We start from the raw sequence: 22,262 nt of genomic DNA, 5'->3' as shown, positions 1-22,262 counted from the left end.
TGTCTGCCTTCCTGCCTGTCCAATTGTCCATGAGTAGCTGTCTGTCTGTCTATGAGTAGCTGTCTGCCTTCCTGCCTGTCTAATTGTCCATGAGTAGCTGTCTGCCTGCCTGTCCAATTCTCCATGAGTAGCTGTCTGTCTGCCTGTCTATGAGTAGCTGTCTGACTGCCTGCCTGTCCAATTCTCCATGAGTAGCTGTCTGTCTGTCTGCCTGTCTATGAGTAGCTGTCTGCCTGCCTGCCAGCCAGCAAGTTGGTTAACAGAAAATAAAATACAATAAACACAATTTGCCTGAAAATAGATTACCCAGCTATGACCTTTTTCATGAAAATAAATGAGTAGTGATATGGCTGACTGAGTAAAATAAAACAATCTACCTGAAAATAGATAGCTATAAGTGAAGAGCAATTTCCGCAATTTCCGCAATTACCATTTCCACAATTTCCGCAATTTCCATTTCCATTTCCGCAATTTCCTCAATTTCCGCAATTTCCATTTCCACCATTTCCGCAATTTCCGCAATTACCATTTCCGCAATTTCCATTTCCGCATTTCCGCAATTTGCGCAATTTCCATTTCCACCATTTCCGCAATTTCCGCAATTACAATTTCCGCAATTTCCGCAATTTCCATTTCCGCAATTTCCGCAATTTCCATTTCCAACTATTAATGGCAGCTGGGTTTCATCATTCAAATAAAATAGAATTCTGTCCGTTTAGCTATAAAATTATGTCAGGGAATAGGGACACACAGTATATGTCTTTCATTTGCATTGCATCTCCCCCCCCCCCCCAAGCTTTTATTTTCGTTCGAGTAATAGTACAACTCTAATAGTATTACTTATAATAATGTAATTAAAGATAACTTCATTCAGATTTATTTATTTTTATTTCATTTTCCAGATTTTTTTTTCTTCTTTTTTTTAGATTTTCATTGGTGGGCCAGTCATAATGGTCCCGCGGGCCTGATGTGGCCCGCGGGCCTGAGGTTGAGTATCACTGTGTTATGCCCTCTACACTATTACGATTAAGAGACTTCTACTTCTCATCACCTGGCTGACAGAGAACAGAGGGTGTGTGTGGGGGGACAAAAACGTATGACGTAACAAAATTCCTCTTTTATTCTTGAAACATAAACAAAAACAAATGTACAATCACAATGCCAATTTCACTCACTGTTGTCAGGTCCTTTGTCCCTTTTTTTTGGTTGATTGAACACACTCGCCCCACAAATGACCTTTTTTTAGATATGAAACGTACCAGCAAAACATCTGAACGTAGACTCGCCTCATCTTGGGCAGAGACACGTTCTGATCTGACAATTGTGTTCATGAGAGAGGAAGCGCTAACGATAGACATAACAAGTAAAGAAGTTTACATACAGGAGTGCGGGGTAAAGTATGGTTTCCTGGATATCATACACGGCAGTGCCGTTTATTAATACAAGGTCAGCATCTTTGACGACAGTTTGTAAGCAACATTTACCCGAGGTGGGGGAACAAGCATCGACCTCTCATTTAGGGGGAAAACAAAACAAAACCAACAGAACACAAACAAAGCAGATGAGGACAGAATGAGATGTCAGTGCTGCATGGAAGTGTAAACAGTCTAAAATACCTTTGTCCTCATGTCTCAAACTCTGGGGGAAAAAAAGGTGGGATAAGTTCCAACAGATGGGTATGTTTTCAATAGAGATGCTGATCAAATGTGTGATTGGTAAAAGGAAAAAAAAGAGAAGAGAAACTATTTTAAAAAACAAAATAAAATAAAATGCTACAATCTAAGAGGCTGGTGGTTTGTTTTCTAGTGTTAAAGGATAATAGAAGGATTGCATCTGCGTTGGGGCTGAAAGAGGAAATGTAGTGTGACATGTTCAATTCCATTAAATGAGCTCAAGACATCCTCTGCAGAGATTGGCAGAGAGAGGCTATGCATGCAGACCTTCCATGAAGAGATTGAAGTTTGATCCACGGACAGGGCTGTTTTTTGTCAGATCAAAAAAAAAAAGAACAGAAAACAGAGAACAGAAAAATATTGTTTTTCCAATAAATACCAACTGCCTCATGTGATCAGATTCAACTCCAATCGCCCTGTTTAACCACATGTTATGCTGTGTGAGTGTGGCTGTGTGTAGGCTATGCATGCGGGTGATTGCAGTGGCGTTACACTGAAGATGAAAACCGCTTGCCCTGTCAGCAGCCATAGCTGCAAGTGCTGCTTGAATTTAAACATGTTCTAAGTGCTTAATGAAAACTTCAGGAATTTAAACATGGAATAAGTGCTTATTGAAAACAAACATACACAACTGTCCTATCTTTGTTGGGTTTCCAGTCTTTTTGTTGTTGTTCCTTTTTGTTTTGGAAATCTCACACAACGTTTAATATCAAATTTGAAATCTCTGCATTGCATTTGCACACTAGAATAATCCTGAGCTCACACAATACTGGGCATTTAGGGCCGGGAGCAATTCTGTACACCATCACACGCACGCACGCACGCGCATACACATACGCACGCACACATACGCGAACGCATGCGCATGCACACACGCACACACACACACACACACACACACACACACACACACACACACACACACACACACACACACAGGAAATGGAAAATAAATTACTTATTTTTCTTCTTTAGAAAACATTATTTGTAAAGAAAAAAAGAAATGCCTGAAGAAACATCACAGCCTCTTTTACAATATTTAACTTTTCTAACTCAAAGGAGTTTGAAAGAGGAAATAAAAAAATACATTTGCACTCGTATGTGTCAGACACCGAGACAAACTTTTTGAAAGCCATCTCAAAGCACGTGATGTGTAAACCTACCATATACGTACCTTAGAGTATATATTATATATTATCATATATACTCTAAGATACGTACCCTTCATTTATACAGCGCCGCACGCACAACATAGCCCATCGACCAGTGGTGGAAAAAAAGGACTCACGTTTATTACTTAAAAAGTATCAATACTGCAATGTAGACATACTCTGTTGCCAGTGAAAGTCTGGATTTCAATTCTACGTACAAAAGTATTTTTGGTATCAAAATGTAATTAAAGTACCAAAGGTAGAAAGTACTCAGTTATGCAGAATGTCCCATTTCACACGTTTTCCAAATGTACAAAAATCTACACGTTCACAATGTGTCGCATCGTGATGCAATCGTGAGCTTGTGGATCGGCTATTTTCAAATGGCTGAAATGTATATAGGGGTGAAGTGGTTATATGTTTTGTAATATAATCAAAATTAACTAAAGTTATCAAATCAAATTGTAGAGGAGTATTAAGTATAAAGTACTGAAGTAGAAGTACTGAAAATTGGAGGTAAAAGTACCTGCTAAAAACTGTACTGTACTTAAGTAGGCTACACAGCACTGGAGCGCATTGTACTCACCACCACTGCCACCTACGTAGTTGTAGATGGGCTATGTTGGGGACGTGTGACTTCCGTCTGTATGACGAAGTATAAACCAGGCTATAGTCCCTCTGGGGGAACGTTCCCCTACAATCGCACAGAGACATTCCACTGCATCGCTTATACAGAGGACATAGTGCAGATCCAGCAAAGCCTGCATGATGTGGACTTCCAGATCACCCACGGATTATTCCAGTCCTGAGAGGAGTCATGTATCGTGACATTAAAACGGAACATTTAGGTCAGACCCGCTACATCTTTGGGAAGTGCACTTTAAGAACACCCGCTGGTCATCATGGCACCACCATAATCATCTTTGGGCTAAATGTCAATCTTGAGTATGAATGTACGATAGTTCGTACCGCAAAGCCTCGTATTTGGTCTGAGCACAAAGAGGAAAATATGCACGCACACACATATGTATACAGTATATGTATATACTGTACATAAACAGAATATACTATATATATACATGTATATACATGTGTGTATATATATATATATATATATATATATATATATATATATATATATATATATATATATATATATATATGTATGTATGTGTGGTATGTGTGTGTGGTGCATACTTTAGAATAAACAACAAAAATACAGAGAGAGAGACAGAGAGAGAGAGAGAGAGAGAGAGAGAGATAGAATTTCTCCATTGGATAATTCTTTAACCCTGTCGAAGGACTTTTTTGTGGTATGTCTCCAAGAGACACAATACAAGATATTGCTCAATGAATACCGAGGGGTTTTTAATTTGGAGCCAGATCCATGTCAACGCCTAGCGAATATGTTGGGCGCTTAATGAGCGGAGCAGTTAAGCTGAACGTTACACCAGAAGAAACAATATGTTGCAATACTCTTTGGAAATAGCATTTCAATATTCCACACAATTCAAATCTTTGGGTACAATAAAAAATAAAATAAAAACCTAAAACTTCTCACTCTTTAAATTACCTATCAAAAGAATTTAATTTAAACTTAGTCATATAGATGCAGCAAAAATATTCAGATTACACTTCGACTCAAGTTTTCAAATACAATACATAATTTATGGCTTTATAAGTTAAAACTCCTCAGAAAAAGGAAAAAAAGAAACGCCTCAATCCACATTAACGTTTAACCCACAATATACAAGTTAAATTAATTGGTTTTAAAGCAACTTTTATGGTTCATACCACCTACGGTAACGTACGCAATTACACTCATCACTTGCTACTCAGTGCTTAACCTGCATCTTGATATTGTCATGGTACAAAAAAAAAACATGCTCTGCAAAAAGCCTTATAGAAATACAAACACTATACAAAAAAAAGAGACTCTTACAAATGTTCAGAAGCATCCCTTAGCTTGTGGATTATAATAAAACAGGGGTAATGTCTCATCCATCATCCACTTGGACCTAGTGAACCAACATTGTCTGGTGTCTTTCTCATTATTGCTGTGAGAATAACTCCCTTTGTAGTGCCTTGGTCAAAACACATTCCAGGAAGACAAGTCCATGCAAGCCTGGCCTTTCTTTTTTTTTTTTTTTTTTTATCTCAACCTTAATATCCGAGCAGAAAGGGAGAGACGTTTTCTTTGCTGATCGTCGCTCAAAACTCCCCCTCTTGGGGGTTGGGTAAAAAAAAAGGTTTTGTGCTTTCAAACCATGACATTGACAGTTGACTTCTGCGCTTGTCTTGCCAACCCATAATGATCCCTGCCCCCCCATGCATGCCGCATCCCACCCCTCTGCGCCCCATGCCTCAGTAAGGCCTCCAGACCGCCTCATCCATGCGCCCCCCGGGGTTGAGCACAGTCGGGGAGTTGCTGTGACTCCCGTCGCCTTCCACGCCTCCCTCCGTCTGGCTGGGCAGGTTGGGGTTGACCAGGGAGGTGCCCGTGGAGGCACTAGTGCAGGGCGGTATCATCCGCGAAGGCGAGCGATCGCCCCCGGGCACCATGGAGAACTGGTAGGAACCCGAGGAGGCTCCGTAGTAGAGATAGGGCGTGCTGCTGGTCTGGAAGGGCCCGCTCTGGCTCTGAGTGGACCCCGGGTAGGGCGGCGGAAGGTAGGTGTGGTAGTGGGCGCTGCCCAGCGACATGGCGGAGGTCACGGGCGGAGTGTATGTGAAGGTGCCCGGGTAGTGCATCCGTGGGCTGGAGAAGCGACTCTCCGTCAGGGAGGAGAGGCCTGGAAACTGGCGCTCAAACTGCCCCGGGAACGGACTCAGGTCAGACGAACCTACACACACAGAGAGACAGTCATAAGTTTGGAAGTCCTTATGATCAATGGTAGTCCTGTAAATCTGGGGTTCTCAACCTGTGGGCTGGGACACCCAAAAAAAACATTACTGTATCCAAAGTAATCAGCAAACTGCACTATAAAATTGTCAAATAATATAAGAAAGAGGCAAAATATTTAGAAAATAGTTCAAATCTAAAAGCTTGTGAGCCTGCATCAAGTCAAACTAAATGTAGTGCCTCAACTTCTACAATTCCAACTTCCAAGTGCTTGTCAGGGTGGGGGGTCCCCAGTTCAAATATGATTACTATATTTAGCCTAAAAAGGTTGAGAATCACTGCTGTGTAGATCATATGCATCCACCCAGACAGACTAAATATGGAAATAGATTTATAGATAGGCATTGTGTATTCATAATGTGTGATGTTTTAATTCTTTGCCGTTGTCAGACTTGATCGTGTGAGATGTGGCTTTGGACTCCGATACAAAAGTTGTTGTACTTTGTCTTGTTCAGTGATTGACTATAACGAGTTAGTCCGCTGGGACACCAAACAGTAGTAAATTGAATTGTATAGCAGCTAGCGAAAGCCAGTCATTTCAAACCCAGTTAAACAATTAGGGAAAAGTCTTGGGGATAATGCATTTTGTGGGCTCAGCATTCATTAAAAAAAAAGAAAAGAAAAACTGTAACACACTTCGGTTGAGTTTTTAACTTTGACTTTTGAGTTTTGATAAAATGAACAAACACATAGCAGAGGTCCCAAGCATGCTTATGCGTTAATATGTTTACCCTGCTCCATATTTATGTCTCTCTCGGCGTGTGTTGGCGCATGTTTATGTGTATCTGCGTGATTGTTTATGCATGCACTGCGTGTGCATATGAGAACCCTGTATGGATATGTGTGCGCGTATGACCGCCCGGACGTGCATGAGCTCTCTGAGTGTGTGTGTGTGTGTGTGTGTGTGTGTGTGTGTGTGTGTGTGTGTGTGTGTGTGTGTGTGTGTGTGTGCGTGTGTGTGTGTGTGTGTGTGTGTGCGTGTGTGTGTGTGTGTGTGTGTGTGAATACTGTATGCACATAAAAAGCAGTTGGGATGAATCAGAAGCAGCACATGTGGAAACACTTTGGGGAGAAACTGTTTCCATGAGATCCATAATGAGGCAAGGCTGAGCTCTGATGTGGCTCCTCTCCTTGCCTCCCATCGGCTCCACAGTGCGTGTGTATGTGTGTGTGTGTGTGGGTGTGTGTGTGTCTGTGTGTGTTTGTGTGCGTGTGTGCGTGAGCGCCAGTGTGTCTGCATGTCAGTGCATGTCTATGTGCTTGCAGCCACGCACGCGTGTGTATATTAGAAAATGGAGAGCGTGAGTAGGACCCTCCATGCACCCCCCCCCCCCCCCCCACACCCCCAACCTGGTTCCTCTCCTCTTTGCTTCGCGTCCCTAAGAAAACTAAAGAAAAAGAAAATTAAAAACCACTAAACTGGCTGTGGCGAGCATCATGCTTCCATCCAGGGACGCAGAGAGTCTGACGGAGAATAGGAGGTCTTCACCCCTTCTCTCACCCCCCCCCCCCCTCCTCACTCACTCTCTCAGTCTCCTTTCAGTGGTTGAGTCCAGCCACTGCGCTCTTATCATAAATCACTAGGCGTCTTCCATGTCACCATGTCTGCCGCGCGAGGGGGGGGGGGGTATGCGAGTGTATATTTGGGAGTTTGGGGGAAGAGGAGGAGGAGGGGGGGATGTGTGGAGGGACAGTGAAAATGCGCGGGGCAGAAATTGCGAAGCCGGGCTTTTGTCGCCATGCACAGCGTCAGATAGCATATGCTGTCAATTAAGACTTTCTTTTTATTTTTTTACTTCCTCCCTCATGAGATCCGTTTGATTTCTCATAGCAGGAATAGTAGGTGATTGTCTGCGACACAACAGAGGAAGCAGTGTGATCTCAGCCGGCAGGGGAGCATTCAGTACTCTCCCTGACTCCCGCTTGTAACATTTTGGACCCGTTGCGGTGCATTGGAGTGGAGGACGAGTCTGTGTGTGTGCTCGTGTGTTTGTGTGTGCGTGTGCGTGTGCGTGTGTGTGTGTGCGCGCGTGCGTGTGGTGGTTCTGTGATGATGAGCCAGGTTGAGCTTCATTAGCTGTTAAATGAAAGCAGAGCCTTGGTGTCGTATAAATATTTGGACACGTTCTACAGACGCGAAAACTCTCGGTTCCCACTTCCGAATTCAGTACTCCAATCGACAATGATGATGAACCTTTGCCATCGGCTCATTTGTGCAGCTGACAGTAAAATACCCGTTCTACTTACAGTCACGCGTCGGTGTCACGCACTGAAAATAGACTACTATACTGTAGGTCGCGGCAGGTACGCAGCACTTACGCAGCAAGCTTGTAGATCGGCTATTTAAAATCATGCATAACATTCCGTGACAAGAGCCGTTTGTTGTTAGGTATGTTTTCCCGTTTCCTTGTGCGTGTACATGTGTGCGTGTACGTGTGTGTTGTTTGTGGGTGTGGTTCTATTTATGTGGATGTGTGTCTCAGTGTGTGGATGTGTGTCTCAGTGTATGCGTGCGTGCGTGGCGTGCGTGCGTGCATGCGTGCGTGCGTGCGGGATACTGGATACTGTTACAGGTACTGCTAGCGTCACCTGGCGATGTGTCAATGTGATCTCTTGAGATCTGAGACCCTTAGTCACATCACTTAGGAGGTATTACACACTAGAGGTGTGCGTGTGTGCGTGTGTGTGTGTGTGTGTGTGTGTGTGTGTGTGTGTGTGTGTGTGCTTGCGCGCGCGTGTGTGTGTGTGCGTTTCTTTGAGAACAAAGCCCTGACGCTACTGAGATGAAAGCAGCAGGGGAAAGACCGAGCTAATCAAAGCTGACAGGGCAGCTGGCTGGCTTTCAAACTCCTCTCTGAGGCACAGTCACACCACGGAGTCGCTTAATCGCTCACCCTTGCTCGGGGCACACAGAGGAGGAATTAGGGTGTAGTACATTAACACAAAGAAACAGAGAGATAAAGAGAGAGAGAGAGAGAGAGAGAGAGAGAGAGAGAGAGAGAGAGAGAGAGAGAGAGGTGTGTGTGGGGGGGGAGAAATCACAGGGGAGTTAAAAGAAAAGGTTTCACCTGGCAGTGGGTCAAACAGGTGTACGAGGAAGAGAACTTGTCTGGCGGTATTTAATGTAGCCTTTCTTGTTTTTGTTTAGTTTTTTCTCTAAGGAATACTAATGTTTAGGTGGAAAGGGACAAATTAGAACACAGATGCTGCTGTTATGGCACAGGGAACTGGGCTAATGCAATTACCCAGAATGCTTTGGGAGAGTGGCGTATCGCTATAAAGACGCTTTATTTGTCCCTCACGAGCCTGTTATTATCCCCGGGCCTGTTATTACCCATACTCCACTGGGATCAAAGACTTGGAGTGATGAAAAAAAGGAAACAATCGTGTGTGTGTGTGTGTGTGTGTGTGTGTGTGTGTGCATGCGTGCGTGCGTGTGTGTTTTCTTTTTTCTCTTCTCTTCTACTGTTTGAAAGAAGCCATCCAAACCGCTTTTGGAGAGGGAGTTGAACTGACAACAAGCCTCACGTCCATCTTATGATGAGCTAATAGCAGCTCATTGTGGTAACAGGGTTGTGTTCCGTTTCAGGCTAAATAGTAGCATATCATTTTTTTTTCCGTGGCGAAGGGATTTAACTCTGATGTCATAATGACAACGTTGGTTCTGCCCAAATATGAAGGGGCTGTGGATCTGAGATTATGAATTACTTCACAACATGCAAATAGATATATTAACAAAAGATACTCAGGGATTGACGTCCTTCGCCAACGAGCAGCGTGCTCAAGACATTTGCTGTTGATGGTTTGCGAGTGGTTTGCGAGATTAGCCGTTTGGGGGGGGAACATACATGCATACAGTGCGCACGCACGCATGCACAGACACACTACAGACAAACTCTCATCTAGATAGATGAGATTTACAGTAAACAAGAAACAACATAAGGCGATACTTCAAATACAAATAGTCATCTAGGATCAAAAAGACATGGAATCCTTGTAGTGGTATCTGGTAAGAGTTGAATTATTATTAAACATAACTAAAGATTTCACCTATAAATCAAATATGGACATGACGTTAAAATCTTTACTTTTCAGCATATTGTTTCCATTCATTTCTTGTAGTTTGCTGCTTCAATGCAATTTCCAGCGTCCGGAAATGTCCAGGAAATTGTGAAACTAAACGAGTTTATCCTGAGCAGGCTAGTAGTGTGAACTGAAGTGGCTGCAAGGAGGTCTAGGGTACCTGGAAGGCGTCTGGGGACGTCACTGATGGCAGGCAGGCCTGTGGCTCGGCTAGCAGACAGAGGGGTGGTGGAGTGGACCGAGGGCGACGTCATGGGGCTCAGGTAGGACGGGTATGTCTGCTCGTACGACCAGGGAGGAGAGGACTGGGACTGCCGGGGGTCTGGAGGGAAGCATGGAAAGATGGAGGCACAGAGAAACACACAGAAAGACACAGACACACAGAAAGGGAGACAGAGAGAGAGAGAAAGAGCAACAGTGTGAGAAATGTAACCACATGAAGCGTCCCTATTCTGGGGGCAATCGGCGAAAATAGCAGATCTACAAATGAGCTTGGTGATCTGCTATTTTCGATAAAGAGATTCGGTGTAGAGGGGAAAAGAGCAGGCCAAGTATAGGGTGGTGGAGGGACCCGGGACAACTAAGTATATTTGGTTTAAGCGGTCAAATGGGGCTCTGATAACTGAGCAGTGCTGGCTTTGTCACACTGTGTTTCCAAAGTCCAAATGCAAGGCACAGAATGGCCTCTGACTGAGGACGCTAAAGACCACTCGTTCTCCCGGTGTCTCTCTCTCTGCGCTGGTGTTTTGAGGTTAAGTATTGGTTGGACCTCTTATGCAACGTCCTCGGTAATGATACACATCTAATGTTTACCTTCCAAGAGACGTTCTTCCTGTTTGTCTCATAAAACATCACGCTGCAGCTGAGAGCCTTGCTGGCATACTACCAAGGATGTAAACACACACACACACACACACACACACACACACACGCGCGCGCGTGCGGGCGCACAGTGCATGCAAACAAAGAAATACTCTTTATATCTGTGCTCGCATGGAACTTTTACCTTCAGTTCAATTGTATGACTGAAGCTGCGCTTGATTTAATGAGATACATTTCAACGATGGGGTGCATTGTCAGAATGTACTGATGTTACTTACAGTGAGTGACCGCCGCTAGGTAAATATGACACTGCTCTTGGACGTGTGGCGTTGAAGCCTGACCTCAAAACCTATACACTCAAGTTGCAGTTGCGAGCTCATTCCGCTTGCACAGAATTAATTCCTGTTCCGGGCAAGTTCTCCTTCGTTCTAATCTGCCTAACGGTCCCTGAAACTATCTCTCTCTGTGTGGAGCAAACGCCAGAGAGCGGCTGACAGGAAAATGGGCCTGTGACGAGGTCTAAGAGGCACGGCCGATCGGGTGGCAGACATCCCAAAGTCGTGAGAGATGGGGTTACCTTACTGGATGCAAATGCACCTATAGAGAGAGGGACACGCAAACCTCCGAGGAGATCTGACATCTGACTGTTCCGTGGCAGAACCGTTATGTTAGCGCCGTGAACATGTGACTCCTGTTCCAGGTGTGACATTTCACCTGACATATAAACGTCTGCTGGCTCAACCCGGCGGCTCGCCGTGCTCTGTGTCGAGACGCAGCGGACCGACCGCGCATGAGGTGCAATACGGTCAGCCGCAGCCCTGACAGATTCCTAAGCTGGTCGTGAAGAGCCAAGAGACATGATGGGACTCAACTCATTTCCCTTCCCTAACAAAACAAAGTACATGGTCTGTTCATTTAACCTGGTGGGGCCTGGGCCGTGGCTCAGCGGTCTAGGCACCTTGGCTGGTTATCCAGTCTGGCAGTGTGCCGCGGGTTCGACCCCCGATCCGAACGGCCTTTACTGCATGTCACCCCCCCCCTTCATCTCCCTCCCCATTTCCTGTCAGCCCACTTTCTATCTATCCCTCTACAAAAATAAAATAAAAGGCGAAAGCCACAAAAAGTGTCAGTCAGATAACTCACGAATATTTTTAACCAATATTTATTATAGAAGAAGATGCATATAATATTTTATCGTGGCGTTCGGCTCTGCTACATTTTTCTCCCTGCTCGGCACAATTAAACACCATCATTAAACATTAAGAACAGGGAGATAGATACAATAACAACCCCCATGGGGAACAGAAATAACAGAGCCCACCGGTGATCACATAACAACAACCAGGAACCATATGCAGAAGGAAGGCAGGAAGAAGCATGCCGTCCAGTGAGCTTAAATACCCCGCCCAAATGGTCAGCTGACTGCCACATCAGCGAATGACATGTGGGTCATGCACACAATACACCCACATAGTAATGCAGCATATTAACCCCTTGAGTATATGTGTGCACCCTTGAGCACAGCATGAAACCCCTTGAGTATATCTGACTGAACTAACTCTGCAAGCTACGTATCATAAAAAATTAAAAACATTTAACTCGGTGGACCTGTATGGCTCAATTTTTACACTCTCAGCAAATTACCTTATCAGTTATCACTTATAGCAGTGCTTTTCAACCATTTTCATATCAAGGCCTATTTGATAATATTTAGCCTCTCGGACACAAATATTTTGTTACTATACTATACTATACTATTTTGTCCACTACCCATGCTGCCATTAGGAGAGATCAGGCAAACATTGATCAAAATAACAATTCTTCTACATTCTGTAATTGTGTAGACTTCTTGTAAATTAAGTAATGCAGATGTTTAACAATAATGTAACTCTTGAGAGTGTAAAACGAAAACATTCTTGAACTTGAAGTTCAAGATCTATAAGGGTCCATTAGGTTTATACCAAATCTCCATCATTTAGCTGGGGACCACCTGGAACCTCCTCAAGGACCACTGGTTGAAAACCACTGACATAGGAAGGCAAAGCCCTATATTCTTTGCCGTATGAGGAATAGCAAACAATCTACCACCTAACAACACGCCGTGAGATTGTGAGCTTGTTGCTGGGATATTTCAGCTATATATATTATTTCTTTGACAATGTTTTTAAAGATCTGAACCTTATCAACCCCTATAATGACATGCCCAGAATAGGGTTGCTGAGGTTTGAAGTGGTTAAATTACTCACTCAGGATTTTGCTGGGTGGAAATGGGTGGAATAACATTAAACGCAATATAAAGGTGGCTTAAATCTAGGGAGCTGTGAGCCTCACCGGTTATCTGCGTCTGACCCTGGGGGTTGAAGCCGTTGGGCCCGGAGTTAAGGACCGGCCGGGGGCCCTGCGTCGGCACGGCGACCCTCATGGTGGTCTGGCGTATCCTCTCCAGCTCACTGAGGCGGTCCGAAAACAGGCCCGTCTTAGGGGGGTCTTCCAGCTTCTGACGATGCCCTGTGGGGACACACTGCCAGTCAGCCTATACTACTCACAGCTTGATAAGGGAAGCTCCACAGCCATGACTGGAGAGCTTCCATGATGCTGTTGTTTTCCAGATGAATTGCAAGCATAGAATGAGCTGTGACTGCTACACCTCTGTCCAGATAGACTAACTAACTAACTTACAACTAACTAACGTCCTGAGTGTTCAATAACCACATGAACCCATAAGCATCCAGGTTCTGGCCATGTCATAATAGGTGATCATTCTACAAGCTGTATCTGCGTTTTCCGGCAAAAAGGGTTGATGTAGAGGGGAAAAGGACCTCCAGTCAACGAAGTATAGAGGGTTTAAACTTTAAGTGGTAGTTACATCTGACTGAGAGTGTAAAAGTGGACTTGTATAAGGCTCAGGATTTTGCTGTGACTCTAAACTCCTGTAAGACAGGATTGAGCTAAGAGGATGGGTTTAGTAAATTAATTCACATATCACATTCACAACTACAACTCACATTACAATCTAATGGTGAGCCTCATTAACGGTGAATCAGCTGTTCAGACGAGTCATTCTTCCATTGCGCTGACTTCTACCAAATGGAACAACACCAAATATATGATTCCTCATTTCACACCTCCCGAAGCGCCCCCACGTGCCCCAGACTTGAACTATGACAATCCTCAGCTGCACTACCTCACATAGGCTCACGACCAACACCAACTGACTAATGCGTGCCGTGTATCAGTGGGTCCAGAGTGGTTATCTTGGCTGCTGATCAGGTTTGTGTCAGTCAGTCAGTTTCCCATGCCTGCTGTGCTGTGCCATGCCACGCCATGCCGTGCTGTGTCATGTTGTGCACTCGCTCAGTAAACACAGCGTGGGCTCCTGTACAAGAAGCAGAGACTTCTGGTGTAGAGGAGGATGCTACATCCTGCTGGAAACAAAGACTCGGGAGGTCGGAACTTACCCACCCTGCCCATGAGAGAGAGAGAGAGAGAGAGAGAGAGAGAGAGAGAGAGAGAGAGAGATACTCTTCCTCAGGTAAACACAGTCTCTCACGCCATCGCCCCATTATCCCCACAGGAGTCATGGCCTATGCCAAATATATTCTGCCCCTTCTCTCCCAGCCGCATTCCTACACCTATAATTTTACACTCTTTATATCCCTGATTCTATTCTTAACCCGCTCTGTCAAGCTGGTAACATAATACCGTGCGTCCTCCCCACCCCACCCACGCCCCCCACAATACACAAACAACCACATATACACACACATTCACGTGCGTGTGAGAGTGTGTGTGTGTGTGTGTGTGTGTGTGTGTGTGTGTGTGTGTGTGTGTGTGCGCGCGCGTTTGTGTGAGTATAGTGCGTAGGCATGTGTGTGCATCTCTATTCCAGCAGCCCTGTGCTGCTATAGGGGGCTTTACCATGAGCCCAGGTGTAGACTATGGAGTTTAGCGAAGGAGGGGTGTATAGAAACAAGAGGCCTGTAGAGTAGACACACAGGCTGACAGGGCTCTGTGTGTCTGTCTGGTCCTGCACTGGTTCCACTGTAAAGGCGCTTAAGTAAATATCAAACAGAGGAGAGCAGAAACTCCTGCTGCGTGCTGGCGGGGCTCCAGCTGGCCCATGCAGGCAGCACACAGCTCTAGAGCTACCTCACAATCCTGCCCAACCTGCCTGCTGCCTGGGAACAAAGGGCTGGCACTCACCCTAACACTCTGGGGCGGATATGAAGAGAGCAAGGAGGAGAGGGGAGGAAAGGGGAGGGGAGAGGAGAGGAGAGGAGAGGAGAGGAGAGGAGAGGAGAGGAGAGGAGAGGAGAGGAGAGGAGAGGAGAGGAGAGGAGAGGAGAGGGATGACTCAGAGTTTTCTTTAGATCAATGACAAAGCCCAAAGTGACTCACTCAGTACGTGGTGCAAGGAGCCGGTGTTGCCACGACCACACATTGTAACTGTCTCGTTTGTGCACACAATGCAGCTGAGCAGTGACAAGTCCAAGAGATTGAAGATTCCACTCCAGATATGTAGTGTAATAAAACCATTTCACCCTTCACAACAAAGGCTCAACACCACCCTAACATAACCCCAAACCTACGCCAGCACAAACCCTGGCCAGCCAGTGACGTGCGTCGTGCAGTCAAGACGGGTATATGCTCCTACCATGGGTAACACACACTCACACTCACACTCTAAGGCTGTCCCCCGGAGTTCCAACCTTCGCTCGTTATAGGTGGCACTCAAATCTTTTTTCACTCGAAAGTATTTCTCGTCGAGAATGCGATATTCATAATAAGAGTACTATGTTCATGTTGTGTTTACATGTTACATGTTTAGATGTTATTAATAATCAGGGGGGCACACAACCGATGCGCCAGTGCGCATACGTCGTCAAAATGTTTCTGCACGTAGATCAAAGGCATGCAAGGCGCATTTGCGCACCAACAGCTGAGACGGTTATGTAGAGAAATCTGACAGGCATTCAAAAGGAACTCAAATGTGATGTTAATTTTTAAAGGTTATTTTTTAAATTAATTAGAAACAAATGGTTCGAAGGTTTGCTCGAAAATTCCTGCCGAAGTTCGAGTCCTAAAAACAGGGCTAGGGTACAGCCTTAAAACACACACACACACACACACACACACACACACACACACACACACACACACACACACATTTAATCACTTCTCTGAATTCTCTCTCATGCGCCGTCTCCATGCATGCTCTCTACTGCTATGCTGGTTACCAATTTTGGGGTGAATGGAAACCATTTTACAAGTTGGCGCATGCGCACTTCTGTCACATATACTGTCAACAAGTATAACCTTCACGTGCATTCTTGGCATGCACACTCACTGAAAGGCACTATAAGCCAAGAACGAGGCAAACAATTCATTTCCCCGGGATGACACTCCTTCACTGCTCTCAGAGAAAAGCCTACAGCCGTACACATTAGCAAGTTTCACAATGCTGCCATTTGTGGCCAAGTTAAAAAGAAGAAAGTTGAAATATGAAGCTTCAAGCTTTCCGCCTGACAGCAGCGTTATGCTATGTAGTGTGTTGCATTAACGTTATGTTGTATTGGCACTGAAGCACTTCTGACTATTCCGAGAACATTTTCACAGCATGGCCGAAGGCCAAGCCGTCTATAGCGGTTTCTGTACTGTACGTACAGTAGGCCTATGCAGATACAGTCACAGCTAATGCTGCTACCGTGCTATGCATCGACAATGACGCCAGGAAACAGAAGCACCTCCAGCCATAAATGAATGCAGCATGAAGAGACCGCACAATCTAGAAATGCCTGCTGGATGAAAGTGTTAAAAGTAACTCATAAAAAGTGTGAAAGTTGTACTGTAGTTGAAAACATATCATCTTTCTGCAGAAGTCAGGTCTGTGCATTGACATTGAAAAGTCTAGTTAATTAAATAATTAAATATAGACGCGGGGCAGTGGCTCATGGGTACAGTGGCCTCTTGGGAAGAGTTCGATCCAGGGCTCCCCCAGAGTTAGTGTCGAAGTGTCTCCAAGGACTCCAAACCCCTCATTGCTCCCGATGTGCAGGTTGGTGCCTTGCATGGTTATAGCGCTTTGGATAAAAGCGCTATATAATTGCACCATTTACACGAATCTGATCAACCGAATACATACATAAATATGATACCAGCGAGGCCAAGCAAAATGGCAACAACGTGTGCCTTGTATATAGAAGCATTATGTGTGCAAATTTACATGACTGGAAATCAATCGTGGCACGAGAATAGACCCTGCTTGATAGCATCACCTTTATTTGAGGGGTAACGTTTTCTGATTTGCAGTTCCACAGACATAGGAGGTGTCGTTAGGTGTGTGCATGTGAGCAAGGGCATTTGCCAATTCGCTCAATGCGTGAGAATTGATAGCTCTGCGGTTACCTGAAATGTTACATAATGCATTATCAAGATAACTTGACCTATTTAGGTTACCTATAGTTACTGTGTCAAAACAAACAAATGTTGTGCTTCCTCAGATCTTTTGTCTTTGTTCCCTCCTCCATCTTGCCAGTATTGCTGAACTTGCCACCACGGTTCACGTATGGGCAAAACCAAGTAGGGGTGTAACGGTTAATCAAACTAATTGATTTAATCAATTATAAGAAAGAATGAATTGTAATAAAATTGTGGATTTTCAAGAATAGCAAAAATAGCTGATCTACAAGCTCACAACGTGCCATGCCGAATATAATTATCGATATGAGGATAATCGATAGTTGCACCCATAAAAGTGTAAAAGGAAATAGGAAATAAGAGTCAGATATATTTAGAGGGCTCATAAAAGCAGGATATGTGGCTATGCCAATCAAATCTATACGCATGTCATTTTTTTTTTCATTGAATAATTAGAAATTATTAACGCTATTACCGTTTGTCCAAAGGAGCCATCACCACCACAGCCGACAAGTCCACTATGCAGCCAGTTTATCAAAGTGGGTACGATTCTATTCAGATATTTCATGTGTAGTGTGGCTTAGCCGCTGAGCACCACATTGTGATGTGGGTCAGGTGACTTCATTTGCAAACCTCACACCTACTGTATTAACTTACTATCAAAACCTAAAGCTTAGACAGGGAGCCCATGCACACTGGTATATATTAAAATATGGACCGGATTTTGGGGAAAGACACAAACTGGCGCCAAGTGCAGTCAATGGCATGGGAGGAGGTGAGGCTTGGAGTTGGCAATGATTTTATTTGTATTGTTGAAAACCTACAGGCCTATTTTCTTAACCTTGAACTATTGATGTTAAGCTTCACATAGTAGTACATGTAGCACCTTTTAAATTGATGTGCTTTGACAGCCATTTGAGCATGAGTGGCATGGCAAACATAACAAATAGAGCCAAAGTGGAGGCGGTGGCACATGTCAGATAATGACTTTAATGCCTATGTGTCATCATCAACATTTGAAAACAGACAATCTCGTCATTATTGTCACGCCACTGCTGTCATCCATTCCTCACAGGCTAAACGGACACAGAGCGGGCTGTATAGAAAACGCAGCCGCCTGTCTGTCCAGAGAGCTCCTTCACGTCTATGATTCAGTCCATAACTCGTTATTAACGCTTTGCCGTCATCATACCCGGCAGATAATCTGTGCCTGTCGCCGGAGGTTCCAAACTGTTTCTCTGCACAGGCCATGCCCAGTCAATCACAGCGCTTTCATTCTGCACAGGCCATGCCCAGTCAATCACAGGCCATGCCCAGTCAATCACAGCGCTTTCATTCTGTTTCTCTGCACAGGCCATGCCCAGTCAATCACAGCGCTTTCATTCTGTTTCTCTGCACAGGCCATGCCCAGTCAATCACAGCGCTTTCATTCTGTTTCTCTGCACAGGCCATGCCCAGTCAATCACAGCGCTTTCATTCGCGACAGACTGAATTTTCTCCCCTAAAAGAGCCATGGGGACAAAGTGAGGCTTTGTGTGCACGCCTGTCTACTAGTGATGGGAAACCAATAGCATGGGAGACGGCAGGAGGCGACGGGGGGGAACCGGCTGACTGACTGACTGAGGCGACGGGGAGGAGGCGCAGAGCAGAGAGGAGGGGACCCTGATGACCAGTAAATTAAAGAGTGCTGGATGGATCCCACTCCAGTCAGGAGACCGTGGGGCGGTGCTGAGCAGGGCTATAGGATCCTCCCTGTAGTGCGAGCGAATGGTGAAATAGTTAAGAGACAGACTAGGCTGCGTTTAGGATTTCGACATCCATCCTCTGGGATCCCCCCCCCCCCCCCGCCCCGCCTCTCTCTCTCCCCGAAATACAGGCAGACAGGCAAGTCAGACATTCACGGTTCCTTGAGCACACTATATGTGTATATTTAGAGAAATAAAGACAAATTTGATCTGCCTGAGAAGCCAGGGATTGTGCTGTATTGTAAGCGCGGAGTCGCTGGAAAAGCTGCCACTCTGCCACTGTTGAGACACATTTGACGAATGTGAAGCAAGGTTCTGATTTCACAACATCACGAGTTCTTCATCAAGCCTCGCAGACGTGATGCGTGCACCGACGGTCGCTCGGGGGCTCTCTGTCGCTCTCAGCTTACAGACACCGTGAGTGAAGAAACGATATGTATACCCAGGCCGAGGAAACCTATGTGTGCGTCTAAACACAGACGCACACACACACACACACCGCCCTCCTGGACAGGAATGCGGGACGTCAACCACCGCATTATCGTCCAATTCACACTCCCCCAAACAGGCCAGACCTCAAGTCCATTAGTTTAGCAGCCTTGACAGTAAATACAGTTCTTCATGAGTTAATTACACCTCTAAGCCGACAACTGTTGCCAAACACAAGACGTCTCAGCTGTTTTATCGGAACCCTAGCAGGGCGGAGGAATGAGCCCGGGGTATTTAAAGGAGCGGGAAAGGCGGGTGATTTCACTGCCGGAGGGGGAAAGTCCCTGAGATTCCCATCATCCCTGTGAAAACAGCGGAGATTTTTCGATAGCGCCTGGCCTGCCACTTCCCTGCCCAGCCGGCAGCCGGAAACACGGACAGATTCAGAACAGATGTGAGCAATGCGCATGTGCGTGCATATACACACACACACACACACACACGGTCACATGGATACCTGCACTCCGCCGAGCATGCACGTACACATACTATGCATGTTTATGCACACACACACACACACACACACACACACACACACACACACACACACACACACACACACACACACACACACACACACGCAGCCAGGTATACATGCACATAAACTGAAGCATGCATCCTTATTCCTTAGCCTATATACTATACGCTCACACACAAACGTGCTCCGAGACCCGCACACCCACAGAAACACACGTGCACACACCAAACCACAGACCTTCTCATTCAGTAATAACACCTCCCCTGCAGATAACATCGAGCGCACACACATTCCCTGATCCCTGAACAGTGTTATTTCAGCCTTTGCAGCAGAGCTACAAGCCACGATTGTCCGCTCTCCCCTCTCCGCTGATCAGAAAACAGTAACTAACAGCGAGTAGGTAAACTATCTAAGTCTTCAGTAATTAATGGCGGCAGGAAATGGGATCCTGTGCTCAATCTGAGCTGAGCCCTGTTCTGCTACTTCTCTACATGTCCTAAAACACTCACTCAAATCCCTAAACCCTCAGGAAAACAAAGAGCCAGGTTCTCTGTGACTCTGTATATACATTACAGAACATTACTGCTATATAAGATTGGAGTTACTAAAGCTATATGGGTCAGGACCCTAAAGCAGTGGTTCCCAAGCCTTTAGCTCGGGACTCAAAAGAGAAATTAGACGTTTGCCCGAGACCCAAACTAATGAAAATAGCAGATATACAAGCTCACAATGCGTCTCTTCGTGCAGCGAAGTGGGCTTGTAGATCGGCTATTTTCACTAAACACATGTAATTTTCTTTTACCATAGGCGGTAACGTGAGGCCAGTGCCAGTGAAATGCGTGACATAAACAAAGAAAAAGAGCCCTCATCTGATCTGGCCGACCCGGAAGTGATTGTCCTCCATTTCCACCCCAGTGTCGCTCCAGGCTGTGTAGCGCCGACCGGACGATTATTAGCGTAACATAGTACTTTATCCCATTCTGAGCACTAAAATCCACTAATGACCGCGGTGCACGTGCGTGTGCATCGAGGATTAGCATGTAGGCTGTTTCTACCATAGGAGTAGTATGGGGTCCAGCTGCGGAGAAAAACAAAAAAGATACAAATCAGTCTGAAGTGAGTGGTCCTTTACTGTACTCGTGCTGCAGTACTGTACTGTACTGTAATGTACAAGCCCTCTTCCGTGGCGTGGTGTGTGTGAGTGACGCTGCGCAACAGTGGTATTAGTGAGGTGTTTCAGCTTTTCGTGCTCAGACGGACAGACACAGGGACACACATGGCTATGCAATGGAGTGGATGCACCACTCAAAAAGATGACACTAAAGAAACCCAAGATTTTGCGGGCTTGGCACACCGAGGGTACAAGCATAAAACTTACATAACTCACAGTGTGAGAATAGATGTTCTAAAAACCCAAGTGTGAAATCGGGAATAACTGGTGATGATTTATAAATCAGATGTCGTGTCAAGCATTTCTGCTTTGGCTTAGTGACACAGGGTGAGTTGGCATGAGGATAACATGGGACCCTTGTATCTCTCTCTCTGTGTGTGTGTGTGTGTGTGTGTGTGTGTGTGTGTGTGTGTGTGCGTACGTGCATAGATGTGCATGTGTGTGCATTAATCAGGCAGTGCATATAAGTGTGTACATTGTCTACAGTATGCACTGTTACGTATGGTGTGTGTGTGTGTGTGTGTGTGCAGCGGCATGCATGTCAGTCATCTGGCAGTGGAAAGGCTCCGTTAAAAAGTGGATGAATGAGTTCACTTGGGTGCGTATTTGACTGCTCCTTTAAACCCGGGGCTCGTCCACACTCCACACACACACTCCACACACACACTCCACACACACACTCCACACACACACTCCACACACACAGTGGCTGCGCTGTTTTTGCGGGCCGTCAGAAACAATGAATGGTCTGAGGAGGTGGCAGTGTGAAGCTGGCAGAGTGTGTGGTCGATGAGTGGGGTGACAGCCAGATGCCATGCCACACCGTGGGGGACAGCTCTGAGGGGGGGGGGGGGGGGGGAGGCAGAGGGTGGAAAGAGACAGAGACAGCGTGTGTGTGTGCGTGATAGAGAGAGAGAGGGAGGGAGAGAGAGATGGAGTAATGAGAAGAGCGGATAAGGTTTATAGAGAGAGTAGGTGAGATGAGGGAAGGTGGCAGATAAGGAGAGATAGATAGACAGGTAAATAGGGTGCCGGCAAGAAGAGAGAGAGAGAGAGAGAGAGAGAGAGAGAGAGAGAGAGAGAGAGAGAGAGAGAGAGAGAGAGAGAGAGAGAGGGGGGGGGGAATAGATGTGAGCAGAAAGACAGAAAGTGAGAGGGAGCTGAGAGGAAGGAATGGAAGGACAGAAAGACGAGGGGGTAAGAGAGAGAGAGAGAGAGTTGGGGAGATGGTGCATAAAGGAGGGGAGAGAGAGAGAGAGAGAGAGAGAGAGAGAGGGGGGGGGGAGAGAGTTGTGGAGAGTTGCCAGCCGTCTGTGTGGTCCATGCGTTCC

General features: G+C 45.6%; 1 protein-coding gene across 4 annotated transcripts in view; it reads right to left on the bottom strand.

The window, feature by feature from the left end:
• Positions 1 to 1,102: 1,102 nt before the first annotated feature.
• Positions 1,103 to 22,262, bottom strand: part of runx2b (RUNX family transcription factor 2b) — a 61,537-nt gene continuing 40,377 nt past the window's right edge. For 3 of the 4 annotated variants that reach the window (XM_080790787.1, XM_080790786.1, XM_080790788.1), the window contains 3 exons: positions 12,963 to 13,139; positions 9,970 to 10,131; positions 1,103 to 5,667 (listed from right to left, as the gene is read on the bottom strand). In XM_080790787.1, the coding sequence (XP_080646913.1) occupies positions 5,189 to 5,667; positions 9,970 to 10,131; positions 12,963 to 13,139 (818 nt within the window). In that variant the 3' untranslated portion in view covers positions 1,103 to 5,188. The remainder of the gene's footprint in view (positions 5,668 to 9,969; positions 10,132 to 12,962; positions 13,140 to 22,262) is intronic. The other variant, XM_080790789.1, reaches the window with a different exon arrangement.

This window comes from Protomyctophum bolini, assembly GCF_963924005.1.
Source record: "Protomyctophum bolini genome assembly, chromosome: 19".
NCBI classification, from domain to species: domain Eukaryota; kingdom Metazoa; phylum Chordata; class Actinopteri; order Myctophiformes; family Myctophidae; genus Protomyctophum; species Protomyctophum bolini.
This window is presented reverse-complemented; position numbering and strand designations above follow the sequence as displayed.